The 18,665-nt window shown below is 48.3% G+C and overlaps 1 protein-coding gene across 1 annotated transcript in view; it reads right to left on the reverse strand.

The window, feature by feature from the left end:
• Positions 1 to 18,665, reverse strand: part of PELO (pelota mRNA surveillance and ribosome rescue factor) — a 314,258-nt gene that overhangs the window by 202,658 nt on the left and 92,935 nt on the right. Inside the window, exon 5 of the mRNA XM_086931709.1 lies at positions 9,743 to 9,906. Within this exon, the coding sequence (XP_086787835.1) occupies positions 9,743 to 9,906 (164 nt within the window). The remainder of the gene's footprint in view (positions 1 to 9,742; positions 9,907 to 18,665) is intronic.

The raw sequence follows: 18,665 nt of genomic DNA on the forward strand, positions 1-18,665 counted from the left end.
ATCGATGTTGGGGAGGGCCGTCCTGTTTAAAATGATGGACCCACGCTTCTTATATGCTCTTCAGAATACAATGGATCCGGTGCCTGCTTCCTATTTTAAGGAAATTGAGAATCTCCAGACACAGCTGTTGTGGGATGGCAGGCCACGTATTGCATTTGCCAAACTGACCCTCAATTGGTACGACGGGGGGGGGATTAGTCTGCCCAACATAAAGAAGTAATACTGGGCGTCTCAATTAGCAGCGAATAACCATGGGGTCTAATGGCAGCCGAATGACCCTGGTTGTGCTATGGACAGGTGGATGCTCCATGGGGGGGGGGGGGGGGGGGGGGGGGGGGAACTATACTAGAACGTTTTACGCGAAGCCGCACAGGTACCCACTGACAGGGTGCACGCCGTACACGTGTGGCATGCGGTGACCAAGCACCTGCAGTGGGAGAATAAGCGGACACTAGCTACGCCACTGTGGAACTCTGAGAGACTGGGTAGCATCTGGAAACTAAGGGGTTTGATAAGTGGGACACTATAGGGATATCCAGGATCAAAGATGTCGGGGAAGAGGGCACGATACACTCATTCACGACAATGCAAGCACAATATAAATTGGCGGAGACCGAACGTTTCCGCTACCTGCAAATCCAACATGCATTGTTAACTTGGGTACCGGCGGGTTTCCCCTATCAAGGATATGGTGCTTGACGCGCATCTCCCAGAAAAAAAAATCTCTCTCATTTATAAGAAACTCATCAATAACATGGAGAATCCGCTACTGGGGCTGAAAGAAAAGTGGTCCGGCGACGGGCTGGAACTGGATGACGAAGATTGGCAGGAGTGGATCTCCTCCCCACGAGTGGTCGCCATTCCGGACAGGCTGCGGCTGGTACAGCTTAAAATCCTGCACAGAGTTTATGTCACAGGTCTGGGTCTGGTAGGCATGGGAAGGGCATTGAGTAACGAGTGCAGAAGAGGGTGTGGAGAGGTGGCTACCTTCATGTACATACTATGGAATTGTCAGGAGATAGAACAGAATAGTTCTGATATCCATGGCATAATGCAATCTGTCCTGGGAGTGAATCTACGGCCTGAGGCTCCCAGGTGTATCTTGAATGTTTGGGAACCCTCAGATCTTAATACATACACCACACAGTGGGCCACCCTGGCGTTCACGATAGCGAAATGTAATATTGCACAATTGTGGGGAGCTAACCAGCCGCCGCGGGTGGGGAAGTGGATGGAAGACCTAAACTGGTGCATGTTCTGAGAAAAGTCTGTCTTCATAGCGAGGGGGTGCCCTGGGAAGTGGGGTGAGATCTGAGGAGCGTGGAATGGGTATAGAGGCGACATCTGTCTCCCACCGAGTGGTCATCGGGACTTGGAGGTGCCTGAAACCCCCTGATTTGTCTTAAGTATAATTCTTCAATTATTTTGCATGTGATTTCTCTCTGTACTGGAGGTACGAGCCTGCTCGTATTTAATTTGCTGTAATTTGGTAGATTTGTTTAATAAAAAAAAATATATATATAAAAATATATATAAAAATAAATAAATAAATAAAGGAGTAGTCCTGTAGTATTCGTTCATATACTCATTAATGGTTTTTTGACTTGGACCCCTTGGCTGTGGTTATTTTGATGACTTTAAACAGGTTACTGAGTGTGGTCAGTTACCTCCGCGCATGTGCAATTCTTCGTTCAGATCTCATGATGCATTCAGCTAACTCATTCAATCATGTGTGTATCTTTCTATGAGCATTAGATGTATTGGCAACACAACATGGGGTTGTGTGGTATCTCTCAAGCCTTGTGCTGACAAACTGTGTTTGAAAGTGATGTATGGCAGGCTACTAGTGTGGTTTATTTCTATGTACCACTAGTCTTGCCTCTTCATTCTTCTGTTGCATGCTTTGGTGGTGGGTGTGATTACAATTAATGCTATTTATTCATGGCTCCCCGAGGTAATTGTTAAAAAAAACAAAAAAAACTGCAGAGGATCCAGAGCAGTAAGGCATGCTGCAAGTTTGGAGAGAATGTTGCCTAACCGCTTGAGCAGTCGACCTTGAAGCTGGGGAATCGGGTTTGAGTCTCAGCAGGAACGCTCAACATCCTGTTATTCTGGGCAAACCACGTAATCTCCCTGTGCCTAACAAAATAAACGTGTCCTTCTGGAACACAACTGGTGCTCATGCAAATTGCTCTAATACCTTTGGGTCACGTTTGAGCTATATAACCCCACCCCCCCAAAATAAAACATCTCCTTGCTTCCATACCCAGCCAAAGTGATGGAGAAGGCCATCAATAACAAGCATTGGAAATGCAATAGGTCTCGCAGTAGTAAAGTTTGAGCTATAGGTGTTATTTATTTTTTTGTTTTTTATTTATGGGTTGTTTTTTCTAAATGGCTAAATTAATAGCGTTCTTCTTTACAAAGCCAATAGTTATAATTTTTGTAAATGTGACACCTCTAGCATTTGTAAAGCAACATGTTTTGTATTAACGGGACTTATATGTATTGATATTAAAAAACTCAATGGCTTTAAAAAACAATTAATAATTAATACGTAAATAAAATGGATTTTATTTTATATTGCCAATAGCTTAAAGTTTATTAAATATATTTAGTGAAGATGCTGTGGTTGCGCTGAGTGAGGGTGAGTGAGGGTGAGGGTGAGTGAGGGTGAGTGAGGGGTTGAGGGTGAGGGAGGGTGAGGGGTTGAGGGTGAGTGAGGGTGGGTGAGGGGTTGAGGGTGAGTAAGGGTGAGTGAGGGTGAGTGAGGGTGAGGGGTTGAGGGTGAGTGAGGGTGAGGGTGAGGGTGGGTGAGGGTGAGGGTGGGTGAGGGGTTGAGGGTGAGTGAGGGTGAGGGGTTGAGGGTGAGGGGTTGAGGGTGAGTGAGGGTGAGGGTGAGTGAGGGTGAGGGTGAGTGAGGGTGAGGGTGAGTGAGGGTGAGGGGTTGAGGGTGAGTGAGGATGAGGTGTTGAGGGTGGGTGAGGGTAAGTGAGGGTGAGGGTGAGTGAGGGTGAGTGAGGGTGAGTGTGAGTGAGGGTGAGTGAGGGTGAGGGGTTGAGGGTGATTGAGGTTGAGGGTGAGGGTGGGTGAGGGGTTGAGGGTGAGTGAGGGTGAGGGTGAGGGGTTGAGGGTGGTTGAGGGTGAGTGAGGGTGAGGGTGAGGGGTTGAGGGTGAGTGAGGATGAGTGAGTGAGGGGGTGAGTGGGTGAGGGGTTGAGGGTGAGTGAGGGTGAGGGTGAGGGTGAGGGGTTGAGGGTGAGTGAGGGTGAGTGAGGGGTTGAGGGTGAGTGAGGGTGAGTGTGAGTGAGGGTGAGTGAGGGTTTGAGGGTGAGGGGTTGAGGGTGAGTGAGGGTGAGGGGTTGAGGGTGAGTGAGGGTGAGGGCATTCACATGTACTGCGCGTGGGTGTCCTTCCTTTCCTGGAAATGCTAACTTTACTGTCTTAAAAGAAAGTGAAAGCAAAGCAGACTAAAGATCGAACAGAGATCGTCGGGGACTTTCCACTTCGACGCAAGTGTGGCTTTGTTCAGCTGTTAGGCAGAGGGTTTTTGCGGAGTGTGGGCGGGGCTACCTGTATTTGATGGGTGACATCACCTTTCGTAGGAGTTTGGAGCTCAACATTGGCCACAGGCTAAGCCAATAGGCCCTAGAGCCCTAGTCTTCAAACTTTTTAAGCCCCCGCGTCAATACATTTCATTAGGGCTCCCAGGCGAGCGTGGGAAAGGAGAGGAGGGGAGAGCAGCAGAAGAAGCCGAATGAGAGAGATCGAATGAGGAGAGAGGCGGGGCAGGAGCCCGCTTGTTAATAAATAATCCCCGGAGGTGGTGATATTTCCCGGGATTGTGACAGAACATTTCTCGCTGCACCAACACAAACAGAGGCAGCGAGAGACATGTCACCGGGGGAGGGGGCGGGTGTCTGCGCGCTGCTCCGGGGACAGCGCGGGAGGGGCGTGTGTGCGGTGCTGCTGGGGAAGGCATGCGGGGCTGCTGAGCAGGGACAAAGGCAGAACAAAAACGGAGGTTGGATGGGCAAAGGAAGAAAGAGGTGACACACGAACTGGAATAAATAAAACTAAAAAGTAGAAAATTGGGGATATTAAATAGAAAGGGGTGAAAGAGGGGGAGGCAGGAAAGTAAACGGAGAGCGGTGAGACAAAACGAAGACGACTTTCAGGAGGCGAGCGCGGGAAAGGAGAGGAGGGGAGAGCACGGCGGGCAGGGGTGGGGCGGAGAGGGGAGAGGTGCGACACGGCAGGCAGGGGAGGAGAGTAGGAGGAGGAGGGGGGAGGAGAGTAGGGGAGGCACAGAAAGGTCTTCTGCTCGATGTTAATGATAGCCAAATGGCATATATATAACCCAGACGGGGCTTATTTACAAAGCCAGCGGGGATCTTCAAAGGGTGGCACAGCTCTTGCCCCGGTGGAGCAACAATGGGCAATGCAGCCGTCCAGGACTGTGTAGCTATGGAGAGCACAATATTATACCATTAGTTGCCCGAGGCTATGCCATGTTAGCTACAACTCTAGGGTGTTTGTAACACGAGCTCCAGACATTTGTTTCCACGCTCTAGGCATTGACAGTTATAGCCGCTCAGCAAAGCTTCGTGGTGCCTTTGTCTGGTGGAGCGCGGAGCGTAGATGATTTAAAAGGCAGCTGAGACATGCAGGATGAAAGAGGAGTGTCACTGTAGAATGCTGGAGATGAGAGGGACTGCCAGCCTAAGATCCAGGAGGCGAGAAAGACCGTCAGTGTGGAGTGCAGGATTCGAGAGAGACTGTCAGTGTGGAGTATAGGAATGAGAGAGAGCGTCAGTGTGGCGTGCAGTATTCGAGAGAGACTGTCAGTGTGGAGTATAGGAATGAGAGAGCGTCAGTGTGGCGTGCAGTATTCGAGAGAGACTGTCAGTGTGGAGTATAGGAATGAGAGAGAGCGTCAGTGTGGCGTGCAGGATTCGAGAGAGACTTGTCAGTGTGGAGTGCAGGAGGCGAGAGAGACCGTCAGTGTGGCGTGCAGGATGAGAGAGAGACTTGTCAGTATGGAGTGCAGGAGGCGAGAGAGACCGTCGGTGTGGCGTGCAGGGGACGTAAGATATTGTAATTGCTGGGTGTACGAGGCGTGGGAGACTGTCATGTAGGGTGCAGCAAATGAGAGAGATTGTCAGTGTGGCGTGCAGGATACGAGAGAGACTGTCAGTGTGGGATGCAGGAGATAGAGACACTGGAAAGGAGAGACTGTCAATGAGGCGGGAGAAACGGTCATTGTGGGAAGCCGGAGTTGAAATAGACTCAGCGTGGGACGCCTGGGATAGGAGAGACTGTCGCTGTGGGATGCAGAAGATGAGAGGCAGTGTGAGTGCAGGTGTGTGGGTAGGAAAGGACGGCGTGTACGTCATGAGTGCGGGCACGGTTTCTGTGGGGTGAAAGGGAGAGGAGGGCTGCTGGTCTGGGAGGGTGGTCTGTTGGAAGAGGGGGTCGCCGTGGGAGGCACTGATGACGCAGTACTGAGGGAGAGAGTCCTTATTTGCACCGAGTGGTCGTCGGAGGTGTGAGGGCACAGGCCGCGGTGCCCGTGACATTGTGAGTGAGGATACGAAGCCGGATTTGACGGACGGGATTGTGACAGAACATTTCTCGCTGCACCAACACAAACAGAGGCAGCGAGAGACATGTCACCGGGGGAGGGGGCGGGTGTCTGCGCGCTGCTCCGGGGACAGCGGGGGAGGGGCGTGTGTGCGGTGCTGCTGGGGAAGGCATGCGGGGCTGCTGAGCAGGGACAAAGGAAGAACAAAAACGGAGGTTGGATGGGCAAAGGAAGAAAGAGGCGACACACGAACTGGAATAAATAAAAACTAAAAAGGAGAAAATTGGGGATATAAAATAGAAAGGGGTGAAAGAGGGGGAGGCAGGAAAGTAAACGGAGAGCGGTGAGACAAAACGAAGACGACTTTCAGGAGGCAAGCGTGGGAAAGGAGAGGAGGGGAGAGCACGGCGGGCAGGGGAGGGGGCGGAGAGGGGAGAGGTGCGACACGGCAGGCGGGCAGGGGAGGAGAGTAGGAGGAGGAGGGGGGAGGAGAGTAGGGGAGGCACGGCCTAGCGGCCGTGCAATCAAGAAGTGAGGGGGCGGGAGAGTAGGCAAGGCAGGCGGCTGGGGGCATGTGCACGCGCTTTTAAGCTCAATGCGCATGCGCATTGAGCTTAAAAGTCACGGGCACTGCAAGGAATCGCCACGATTCCTTGCAAGTTGGACAAAGAGTGGATAAGCCCCCATAGTCTCGCTTGCTCGATGCGCATGCGCATCGACAGGCGAGACCTAAACACACCAACCTCCTCAAACGCCATGACCTACATACCACACCCAGTCAGGTTTCCAGAGCCACTATAGCACAAAATTATCACTCATCGCGGCCACAGATGACATCGGCACAATACTGGACCATAGAAAAACCGCAGCGCTCCTCATACTCAATCCCTAAACTGCCTTTGATACAGTCTCCCATCACACACTCAACAGAAAACTACGCAACAGATGCATCCAAGGACTGGCCCTCACAGGAAGAACACAGTGAGTCAGACGACCACCCTACACATTGGAACCCAAGGATCTGATCTGCGGAGTCCCCCAGGGTAACCACCTTCACTTCCACTGACCCACCAGTTGCTCACACTCCGCATCTCTCACACTCACCCCTGTATCCCCAAAAGTAGAACAGTAAGTCTAGCTATCTTCTACATTGTACCCAAAACCTAGAACAACCTCCCTAAACGCATCAGCGTCTCCTCCACACTTCTTGAATGCCGCAAGACGTTGAAGATCCATCCCTTTGACTAACTCACCGGGCGGACACCCAGCACCTTCAGTCTTACGCCTGGATACCTTCATGGGTAATTAGTTCCACTAGACCACATAACATATTACATACAACATATCATATCATATATAACATCATAGATTATATAACAACATATAACATATTACAACACAACACAAAATAGCATAACATAACATGTTTACAGGCACAAGCAAGCATTGTGAACCTATTGACTTTTCCAATGCATGTTTGTTCCTGTAAACACAGATTGAAATGTAGGGGAAGAAGAAGGCTTGTTCAGAATACCATATTCTACACTTGGAAGAGGCCTGCGCCAGTGATTTATTTTTCATAAGCACATTTGTTTTGCAGAGGAGCCTCTGCTTCTGCCGCTTCTTCACTCTCTCATTTCTTTTTAAATAGGATCAGGGTTTTGGGTCAAACAATTCTGATTCCTCGCTGGCTCTTGGGGTGGAGATTCACTGAGACAGATGATCGCTAGCTAACTTTTCTCTGGTATAATGTGGGCTTTTTTTGTTGCAGTATGGAACCGAGATGTGACTGTACCTTGCCATCCCAATACCTGCTTTCTTTCCCTCTGAAATGCCTTGATTGGCAGCTGCAGAGTCTGCTTGATAGACAACAGGCACAGACTCACAAACAGCACTTAGCTGTATTAGTACCATTCAGAACTCTTACAGATTTCTCCAGCTGCTTCTCATTGGTCACAGAGACACATGGTAAGCCAGTTACAACGAGCGAGGCCAACAGTATTGTGGCAAAGACAATGTATTTGTCGGAAGTGATACAATATTACAGCTTTAAAGGGTTCATTTCTGCCTGCCTAATTCACAACATCAAGTCATAATTGAATTGGAGGTGCGTCGCTTGATCCTTCTCACAGCAATTGTATTGTACCACAACATGAGGTGTTAGCTAACTGCAATGCTATCACCTTGAAAAATACTACTGGTTTTGCACACTGTGCGAAAGTACTTTTACAACAGCTCTTGAAACCGGCATGCCTTCAGCATTTGATGTTATATTACAAACTAACACAGCATAGGGTTTAATATCAGAGTAACAGAATGTATGAGAACTCAATAACAATAGCTTGCTACTTAACACCTTCGCTGCTAAGGCAATTCCCCTCCTGTGCTGGAAATTGCTATTTTCCTCATTTTATGACGAGCTGGGCTCGTCATCAGCACACGACCACTGTGCACCATGACGAGCCCAGCTCGTCATCAGCATCGAAAGGGTTAATCAATGTCTTTTCTTACTCTTCTTGCATTTGTCCTTCCCCTGGAGCACATATTCTTTACCATGCCTTTGATGGGATGACGTGTATCCTTCTACTGTTCACATTTAGAAAAGCAGGATTTTATTTCGATTTCAGCACTCAACAAGTGCATGCATTGTCTTGTGCTCATGTGCTGCTTCCCCTCAAATACCTTTCCCCTTGCTTTCTGTGTTGCTCCACACATCTTTCCAAGCTGGTCTGTTGCATTCCCATCCCTCTTTAGGTGTTTTTTTGCTTTTTAGAAAAAATTATTGTCAACCCCTCCAATTCCAACTCCTCCAGTGCCTCTCAGAGGCTCTTCTACATGGGCAAACAGTGGCAAAGTCAAAAGGTCATGTAATGCCATTGAAAGTCGAAATCTATTAGCTTTGCCAATGTTTGCTTGCTTACATATATAACTGTTCTGTATCTGCCTCAGGGGTATGCAGGATTGGCCACTGCATAAACAGGCCTTTGCTAAGCAAATATCCTCAGGTTACTTAGCTTCTTCAGAGCAACTGGCGTAAAGCATTCTGAGTTATCCTTGTGGCTAGAGTGGATAATTTTCCTAAATCATGCCTGCTGAGTTAAAACCAATTAGATTAGGCCTGTGATTTAGTGATGTTGGTGTTATGCCATACAGCACACAAATCAATGGTGGGCAGCCAAGTACCCCTTTGGTAGAGTTAGGTGACAGTTGGGAACTTGTGGGGCATTGGGAAGAGATTTTCTAAATCAGGATCATCCAAGTCATATCTTGAAGTGCATCAGTGAAACTCTTCAACCTACAATACACCTCCAAATTCCTTGCAACTGCATAGTACAATTCCACCAAAGGGAATAGACAGCAGGAATATCAAGGAAGACCAAGCTCAGATGCAGCAACAGTCACTCGAGGTCTGGTTTAGTGCCCACACCCTAGTGCTGGCTTGTCTTTAAGATGTACACATGCACAGGATAGATCACATTTTGGTAGTGCCTCAGACCACACCACTGCCACCTTATACAAGCTCTACTCTCCCAGAACCATGTCTTACCTAGTAGGAGCATCACTGGCTGCTCTGTTGGTTTCATGCACTCAAGAATGGCTGTGGTGGGTGTTACTTCAGCTGGGCATCACCTACCCAAGCACTCCTCTAAATGTCAACCCTAGTCTGCAAAATGTGTGGAATTTGAAGCTGCTACCAGATCTTGCTGCAGATTCAGATGAGGAAGCATCAGTTGCTGATGGATTGATTGCCAGGAGAGGCAGAAGCAAAGTGCTAGATACTTCATTCATAACTTTATGATCAACATCGTGACTTCCAACTTAATGCATTATGCTCATGTTATTCTTACATTTCTGCTTTTCAGCAACATTGTTTGCTTTAGAATAGAACTACATTTTAATATAACTGGCGGGTGAGGTACTACTTAAGCCTCTGCTATCTGAGGAAATCCAATTAACAGAACTTGCCATGAAGGATGGAGACTTCTGGAAACAGGCACAATAAAGCTATCCATCACATCTTTACTCCAGCCCCAGTGTGGAACACACATAGCCCATCTCGGCCAATCCAGAGCAAAAGCTCTTCTTCGCCACCCTATGAGGGATGCATGCCCAAATATCGCCCCCAAGGAAGATAACAATAAACAATAAACTCCTTTACCTTATCATGCTGCGTGCAATTTCCCCTCCGTTTTCTAGGAATGGTGGTCTCCACTTTGGCCCGCAGAAGGGTCATGCTGGGCGTCACCAAACAGATGTTGGCAAGACCTTCCTGCATCACCACAGCAGCTACATCCGCACCGAACGCTGGGTCACAAGCTTGCTCTGATGAAAGAGGAAAGGACAAATAAGGGGATGGTCATGAGTAGAATGGTACCTAAGAGTTACATATAACACACTGGCACGTATCTGCTCTTGTGGTGGCGGATGAAAGCAATGTTGGAGTTGTGTAGAGGTAGACAGAGTGCTAGTGAATTTCTAAATCAGGATCATCCAAGTCATATCTTGTGAGAGGTGAGAAACACTTTTTCAGAGGCAGCATGGGTCTCGGATTGACCCATAAAAAACAAGAGGGCACTTCCATACATTCAAATTATAAATTATGATGGAGCTCTGCTATGTCAAAAGTGAAGTTCGGAAAGAAACACATTTCTTCTTTCAAAAGAAAAAAATAAACTTTAACAAAGCTACGGAATGTAAAAAAGGACTGTATTAATTGCATGAATGATTCTCAGAAAACTATTAGACTGCATTCTTAAATGATACATTTTGTAAAAAAAAAAAAGCCAACAAAAAAACGAAGAATTTTTTATATCAAAGAACATCTTAAATGATGCACTCTTGACTCTAAAACCCTATGTAAACAAATAGTTAGTTTTCGTGAGCCTCTTTCTAACAGACTCTCCCTGGTTACTGTAATTGTAGCCAGAATGTTACAAGACTGTTATTATTGGCGTCACTTAGTTTGAATACCAGTTACAGTTGGGCAATTGGGTCCATCATGCATTGTAATACCCTACCCGGGGATACCCTAATAAAGTGAGAATTATTCACAAGTAGCAAAAGAATCATCATTTTTGTAAAGAGTGTACTCCGAGCCAACCCGTCCATTTAGTTAGATGCCAGATGAAACTTCCCTTTGGAAGGCGGTGCACTGACTGATGGTTGAACATGAATTCATAACAAATTGATGAAAAGATGAACAATTGTTACTTACCTGTAAACAGGTGGTTCTCTAGTATTGGTGTCTTTCATAGATTCACATGCTTGAATATTCCCAGTCGTCGAAGTGGGAGCCCCACAGTAAATAAAATAGCAATAAAATATGAATATAAAAACATATCACACAAATTCCAAACCAGAAATACTTATAAGTACCAGGTTAGCATTAGCACATAGGAATACATAGGAGAAAAAGAAACCCCTTTATAACATATCCATGTCATTATGTTAGTCCAAACTACAGCCAATCAGGCACAAGCACCCCTCTAGAACCTTCTCCTCAGAGGCTCCGGCCCACAGATTTTCATAGCACCAAAGTGACAAAAGAGTCTAGGAGGAGAAGCGAGTTTCTGAGGGGAGGCGGGTAGGTCGCATGTGAATCTATGAAAGACACCAATACTGGAGAACCACCTGTTTACAGGTAAGTAACAATTGTTCTTCTCCAGTATTAGGGTGTCTTTCATAGATTCACATGCTTGAATAGAATAGTGAGAAGTAATAGCTGGCTGCAAGAGCAAAAACAGCAATGCATAGGCATGGAAATGCAAAAATAGCATAACATAGCCAGGTAGGTAATGATAATAATAATAATAATAATAATAATAATAATAATAATAATAATAACAATAGTCATCACCTAAACCATATAGGTGGAGGGAAGAAAGCAGAGGCTCACCTCAGTTAAAAAGATTGCGAAGCACTGCTTGGCCCACGGCCGTATCGGCTTCGTTGATCGTCTCAAGGCAGTAATGTCTCGTGAAAGTGTGCCTGCTGGACCACGAGGCTGCTCGGCATATTTGGTGAATTGGCACACCAGCAAACAGGGCAGTAGAGGATGACATCGCCCTGGTGGAATGAGCGCTCACGGAGGAGTGAAGAGGCTTGCCGGCTTTCTGATGACAGAAAGAAATTGTTGAAGAAATCCAACGTGCAATAGTTGGCTTGGTAACAGAACGCCCTTTGCGCATGCGTCCGTAAGCAACGAACAGCTGATCAGATTTGCGAAAGGGTGCCGTCCTGTCGATGTAAACTTAAGGCATCGTTTAATGTCCAGTGAATGCAAATGTTGCTCCGCTGGAGATTGAGGATTGGCAAAGAAAGTCTTTAAGAAAACAGGTTCATTGAGGTGAGTCAGTGGGCACCTTAGGCATGAAAACCGGGTTGGTGCGAAGCACAACACAGTCCGATTTGAATTGGAGGAAAGGAGGTTTAATGGTAAAGGCGTGAATAGGTCAGAGCAAGGAGAAGGGCCCCCTTCCAGGTCAAACATTTTAAATCCGGTTTGTGGATAGGCTCGAATGGTGCCTTCATCAATTGTGCCAAAACAACATTGAGATGCCAGGTAGGAGGAGGACGCCGAATGGGCAGGAACTTCCTGAACAGTCCTTTGAAAAATTGACGAATGACTCTGGAGGAGCAGAGAGAGGAGGAGCCATCCTGCCGGAAGCGAGAGATTGCCACCAAGAAATCCTTCAATGTGGAGTGGGAAAGTCCTGATTGCACCAGCTGTAGAAAGAACGGCAGTAGCTGAGCCGGAGTGGAATGAACGAGATGGATGTTGGCAGCTGCGCACCAGTGACAGAGTCTTTTCCACTAAAGCTTGTAAGTCTTTACTGTGGAGGGCGCTCTGGCATTGGCAAGAACGTCCCTGCATGCTGGCGAAATGTTCAAATGGGCAAATTCAAGGTGCTCAGGTTCCAAGCCGATAATTTGAGAGAGGAGGGGTCAAGATGACAGATCTGACCCTCGTCCATCGTGAGGAGATCCGCTCGAGGATGAAGGAGAATGCGTTCGCACTGTGAGAGAAGTAGCAGCTCCGAGAACCACACTTGTCAAGGCCATCTGGGAGCGATCAGGAGAATGTGGCACGGCTGTCTCCGCATCTTCCATAACACTCGAGGAACTAGTGGAATCGGCGGAAAAGCGTAGGCGAATAGATCGCACCAGTCCATCAAAAGGGCATTCCCAGACGATTCTGGAAGGAGAAGCCAGCTTGCAAAGGACGGGCATTTCCGGTTCACAGGGCTCGCAAAGACATCCATGTGCGGATGACCCCACCGCCGAAAGATGAAGTCCAGAGTCGGCTGATGCAGCTCCCACTCATGAGTCGAGGATGCGGACCTGCTGAGGGAATCCGCCAGGATGTTTGAGATGCCTGGTAGGTGAACTGCTGTCAGGGTAATGTGGTGCCAAAGTGCCCAATCCCAAATACTCTCTGCCAGCCGAGACAGGAGAGGAGATTTGGTGCCGCCCTGCTTGTTCACATAGTGCATACTGGTGGTATTGTCGGTTTGGATGAGCACTGATTCTCCCTGGAACAGAAAATGGAACAATTTGAGTGCCAGAAAGATGGCCATTAACTCCAGTCTGTTGATGTACCAGGAGCGTTGAGACAGAGTCCACTTGCCCTTTACGGACAGCTCTTGAAGGTGTGCGCCCCATCCTTCCAGGGAGGCGTCCGTGGTCAGAATGAGTTCCGGAGGGGTGGTGAGGAAAGAAGTACCGGCAGCAACGTTGGACGGTTGCGCCCACCACTGGAGAGCCGACCTCATCCGGGCGGTCACTAGGACCAGATCGTTGAAAGAGCCAGTGACCTGACGCCACGGTCTATCCAATTTCTCCTGAATGGGTCGACTCTTGAGCCTGCAATTTGGGATCAGGGAGATGCAGGAGGACGCCATCCCCAGAAATGACTTCAATATACGAACTGAAACGGACTCTTTTGAACAGATAAGAGTCACCAAGTGTAGAATCTGCTGCTGACGCTCGTGAGACACGAATGCCTTGGCTAGTGACGTATCCAGAGTGGCGCCTAGAAAAGTTCTGCAGGGAGCTGGGTCGACCTGAGACTTCTCGGTGTTGATGGAAAGACCGAGAGAGCAAAATAAAGGTTGACAGAGTCGAGTGTCCTGAGACAGCGGACTGCGAGATTGCGACTTGATGAGACAATCGTCTAGGTAGGGAAAAATTTGAACGCCTTGTAGACGCAGGTAAGCCACCACTGGAGCCAATACCTTTGTGAAGACGCGAGGGGCCGAGCGCAGGCCGAAAGGCAGCACCCTGAACTCAAAGTCTCTCCGCTCTACCCGGAAGCGCAAATACTTCCGGTGCCGTGGAAGAATTGGCACATGGAAATACGCGTCCTGAAGGTCGATGGTGGTCATGAAGTCGTCCTTGGAGAGAAGACGTAGAATCTCCACGAGCGTGAGCATGCGGAAGGATTGGCACTTTAGATATTTGTTCAGTGCCCGTAGATCGAGGATTGGACGCCAGTCGCCTGTCTTTTTGAGGACGAGGAAAAACCGGGAATAGAATCCCATCCCTTTCTGAGACTTGGGAACCACTTCAATGGCACCCTTTTGAATCATGATGCGAATCTGCTGGAAAAGTTCTTTGAGGTGTGCTGGAGGCGGACCAGTCGGAAGAGTGTGAGGAGGAAACTTGACAAACTCCAAGGCATGGCCCTTTGATACAATGTCCAGCACCGAACGGTCCAAGGTGATTGAGGACCATTGTGAAAAGAACAGGGAGATTCGTCCTCCAACTTTGAGCGGGGAAGGCAAGTCATTGCCTCTTGGAAGCGGAGCCTCTATAGGAAGACTTTCCTCAGTACGATTTGGAAGACTGCTGGCGAGAGGACTGTTGCGACTGGGAGGAATATCGCTGATTTCCTTGACCGTAGGAGCGGTACTGGTTGGATCAGCCGTGAAAAGAAGAGGTGGTGCCGCGTCCGCGCGCACCACGAAAAGGCTGTTTGTGGAACCGCAAAGTGCCGAAGGAACGAGCTGTTGCAGTATCCTTCTTTATCGTCTGCAATGCTTCATTGACTTGTTGGCCAAAGAGCGATTCACCGTCATAAGGCATATGAAGGATTTTCGCCTGAACCTCCTGGCGAAAAGAGGTAGAACGAAGCCAACCCTGACGTCGCAGAACAGCTGCTCCTGCAAGCTGATGGAAGCCAGTGCAGGCGATATCCACAGAGCAGTCTATGATCTCTTACGGACGCTCTCTCCCCCTCATGAAGAATCTTCAGCGCCTCAGCTCTGGAGGGCTCAGGAATGAGGGCAACAAAGGCAGACATGTCAGACCATCTGGCGGTCGTAGCTGCCCAGTATGGCCAGAGAATTTGCGGCCCTCACAGTAGTGAAAGCCATGGTAGAAAATTTCCACCCAATGGCAACAAGGCAACCACCTTCGCGATCAGGAGGAGCAGTAATTGGAGAAGATGGGTTCCTGGAACGGCGCTGGGTGGTCTGGGTGATCACGGGATCTGGCTTAGGCTGCGCAACCAGGCAAGCTGGAGAACCATGGGGCTACCTATACTTCTTTTCCAAACGAGGTAGTTGTGCCGGGATGGAATTCGGCGTTTGCATCAACTTGACACCCTCATTCCAAATAAAGTTGATGATGGGAACTGTCTGGACCTGTTTAAAAGGTTGACTTTTAAAGTCGTAAAGAAAACAGTCTTCATCCTTTTGGATCATAGGAAGTTTAAAGCGGAGCACCGCTCTATCCATAAGCTGGTGAAAGCTGGCTATGTCAACAGGAGGGGAATCCCCTTGAGTCGCAGGAGGCGCGGACAGTGTATGGATCTGATAATCGTCCCAATCTGCCATATTGCCATCATCATCGTCCTGAACCTCGCCGTCCTCCCGAGCTGGGCGAGCATCATCCTCATCATCATCTGCATACACTGTAGCATGGACCTGAATAGGGGTCGTAGCCGGAGCAGATGGAGCTGCTTGTTGTGGCAACGGAGCAGAAGTCGGAGCTGCTGCAGGTGCGGGCGCTGTAGGCAGAGGAGAGCCATGGCGAGACGGCGGAAAACGCCTGTTGTAATCCTCCAACATATATTGGAGATTGGAAATGAGGGAAAGCGGTAGTGTCGCTGTAGGAACCTGAGTAGAAGGTTCCTCCTCTTGGAAATATGAATCATCATGATTATCCCCATAGTCCTGACATTTTATGACCAGCTCAGAAGGGCTACGTGCCACCCGGAATTGATCATCCTAGTCTTCCTCAGAACAAGAGTCCTGTTCTGAACCTGTGGCAAACAGGGGTGACGGAGGCTGCGTGTCACTTGGAATATTGAGCTGGTCCAAAGGCACCTGGCGACATTGTTGCAGAGGGTCAACAGTGGAAGAGCCAGACCCGGATGAAGAAAGTGGCACCAGAGGCAAAGATGCGAAGGATGATGACACCACCGTCGACGAAGTCGTCGTCGATGACAGCACAGACGTCGACGGAGCTGCCGTCGACAGAGCCGCCGTCTACCGCAGCCGTCGACAGAACCGCCGTCGACAGAGCCGCCGTAGACGAAGCCGCCGTCGATGAAGCAGCCGTCGATGAAGCAGCCGTCGACAGAGCACCTGACAACGAGGAGGCACTCTTCACAATCTTCGTCGACGAAGAGCCTGATGACGACGAGAGACCCTTCTTCGACTTCGAGACGATAGGAATCGTCGACGAGACAGTTTTAAAGCGGAGGCATACCTTCGTCGACACAGAGGACGTCGACGCAGCCACCGCCAACGAGCCAGAAGCAGAAGTCGTCATCACGGTCGTCGTCGACAAGCCGGAGATGGCAGATCTCGTCGTCGGGACTACTGTAAACGCGCCCGTCGACATTTTTGCACATTTTGTGGTCGAAACATGCTTAGAAGAAGCCGTAGACGCCTGAGAGTCAGATCTCGGGGCGTAGGCGTAGCAGGAGAAGGTGGAGACACCGCAGGAGCCTTCATGAATGAAAGCTTCTTCTCCTTAAAAAAAAGGAGATGGCAATTCCTGCACACTGCTACGCTTTGAAGCAGAATTTGAGGTACCTGACACAAGGCTTTCTGCGTCGGAGAGAGGTGAATCCTTGTCTTTCAACCTCTGTACCCAAAGGAGGAGACGTCCCTACCTATCCTTAAGGGTCTTGGTGGAAAAAGTCCTGAAAATGTTACATTTGCCTACCTCATGGTCTGGATAGAGGCAGTATATACACTTCTTGTGAGGGTTCTCAGAGAAGAGACGCAACTTCACACAAAAAGAAAAAGATCTAAGCAAAGACTTCTTACTTGAAGACTTTGTGGAAACACTGGAAACCAGAAGAAATGTAGAAAACTGAGCAGAGCTCAGGGAGACTCCCTTCACACGCCATGCGGTAGAAAATCGGAGGGCCTGAGCCTCTGAGAAGGTTCTAGAGGGGTGCTTGCGCCTGATTGGCTGTAGTTTGGACTAACATAATGACATGGATATGTTATAAAGGGGTTTCTTTTTCTCCTATGTATTCCTATGTGTTAATGCTAACCTGGTACTTATAAGTATTTCTGGTTTGGAATTTGTGCGATATGTTTTTATATACTTATTTTATTGGGATTTTATTGCTATTTTATTTACTGTGGGGCTCCCACTTCGACGACGGGGAATATTCAAGCATGTGAATCTATGAAAGACACCCTAATACTGGAGAAGTGTAGAATCGGTTGTGAAACGTGCCCTGCCCTGATGTTCTGCAATACTGAATGAAGCTCTGGAGGCAGAAACCTGACTAGTGGGCCCTCTTTTAGAAACAGAACTGAGAGCATGTTATCCACCCCTGAAGGACAGATCGAAAAGAAGCCAGAGAACAGGCAGGTGACCACAATGGTGACAGGTTTAAACCTCACGACCTGTGAGGAGTCATTGGAATCTAAACTTGTCTAGGTTGGAGGCAAGGAGTGGGAAGAATCATGTATATTGGGACTCAATGGAGGTAAAAGAACGAATGGGGCAAGGGGGCGGAAAGTAAAGGCCAAGGACGTAAAGGAGAATAAGCAACAAGTGACAGGAAAGGAAGGTTACAGATATTAAAACGATTAATAGTAGGCTGTATTATCCAGTGGTTACCACTAGGATGCATCTACCCCACTCCAGCAGTAGGCTCAAAATAATATCTGAAACAGTTATCTAAGTGCTGCTACTCTCACCTACCTGCAACAATACTGGTCACCAATAGAAATTAATTCATAAAAAAAAATCTTGGTTAGCATCAAATCTGGTTCACCTCGAGATTTTTTACCCTCTACGGTGCTGTAACAACTTGACAGACCCTCCCTCAAATTAATTATGGATCTTCTTAACAACTTCATACAGGAAGCTATTGTTCCTCCTGAGTGGAAGCATGTTTGTTGAATCCTCTATATTTCTACATGACTCCCAGTCTGGTTTTAGAGCTGGTTTCTCAACAGAGACAACTCTACTGGGTGTCACAGAAATGCTGAGACACCACCTGGACATGGGGGATACAGCAGCTCTCATACTACTCTATCTGAGCGCTGCTTTTGACAAGGTGTCTCACACCGTGTTAATAAAATCCCTTAAATCCCTCGGCATCTCTGAGTCCGCTCTGAAATGGTTGACATCTTTTCTCACCAACCGCACATTTTTTCCTCTGCTGCCACCTCCAAACTTCACTCATCCGATTTTGGAGTCCCCCAGGGTTCTATTCTTAGTCCATTGCTTTTTAATATTTATGTTCAACCACTGGCAATTGCAGAGAAGGACGGGTGGTCTCTTTTTTCTTATGCAGATGATACCATGCTCATCTTATCACTTTCCTCTGAGAAGGTGTCTGGTCCATCAGCTCTCCAAAATGGCCTAAGGAAAGTGGCAGCATGGATGCAATCAAACATGCTTACACTTAACGGCGATAAGACTGAAGTTCTTATTCTGGGGAACAACAAAGACCTATGGGGTCCCCAGCATTGGCCCATCGAACCGGGAACTCCACCCCAGCCCACTCAACAGGTCCGCAATTTGGGCTCTGTTGTTGACGACCGGCAGTCCATGAGAGAGCAAGTAGAAAAGGTAGCAGCTACCTGCTTCACGGTATTGAAGTG

This window comes from Lissotriton vulgaris, chromosome 7, assembly GCF_964263255.1.
Source record: "Lissotriton vulgaris chromosome 7, aLisVul1.2, whole genome shotgun sequence".
Lineage (NCBI taxonomy): Eukaryota > Metazoa > Chordata > Amphibia > Caudata > Salamandridae > Lissotriton > Lissotriton vulgaris.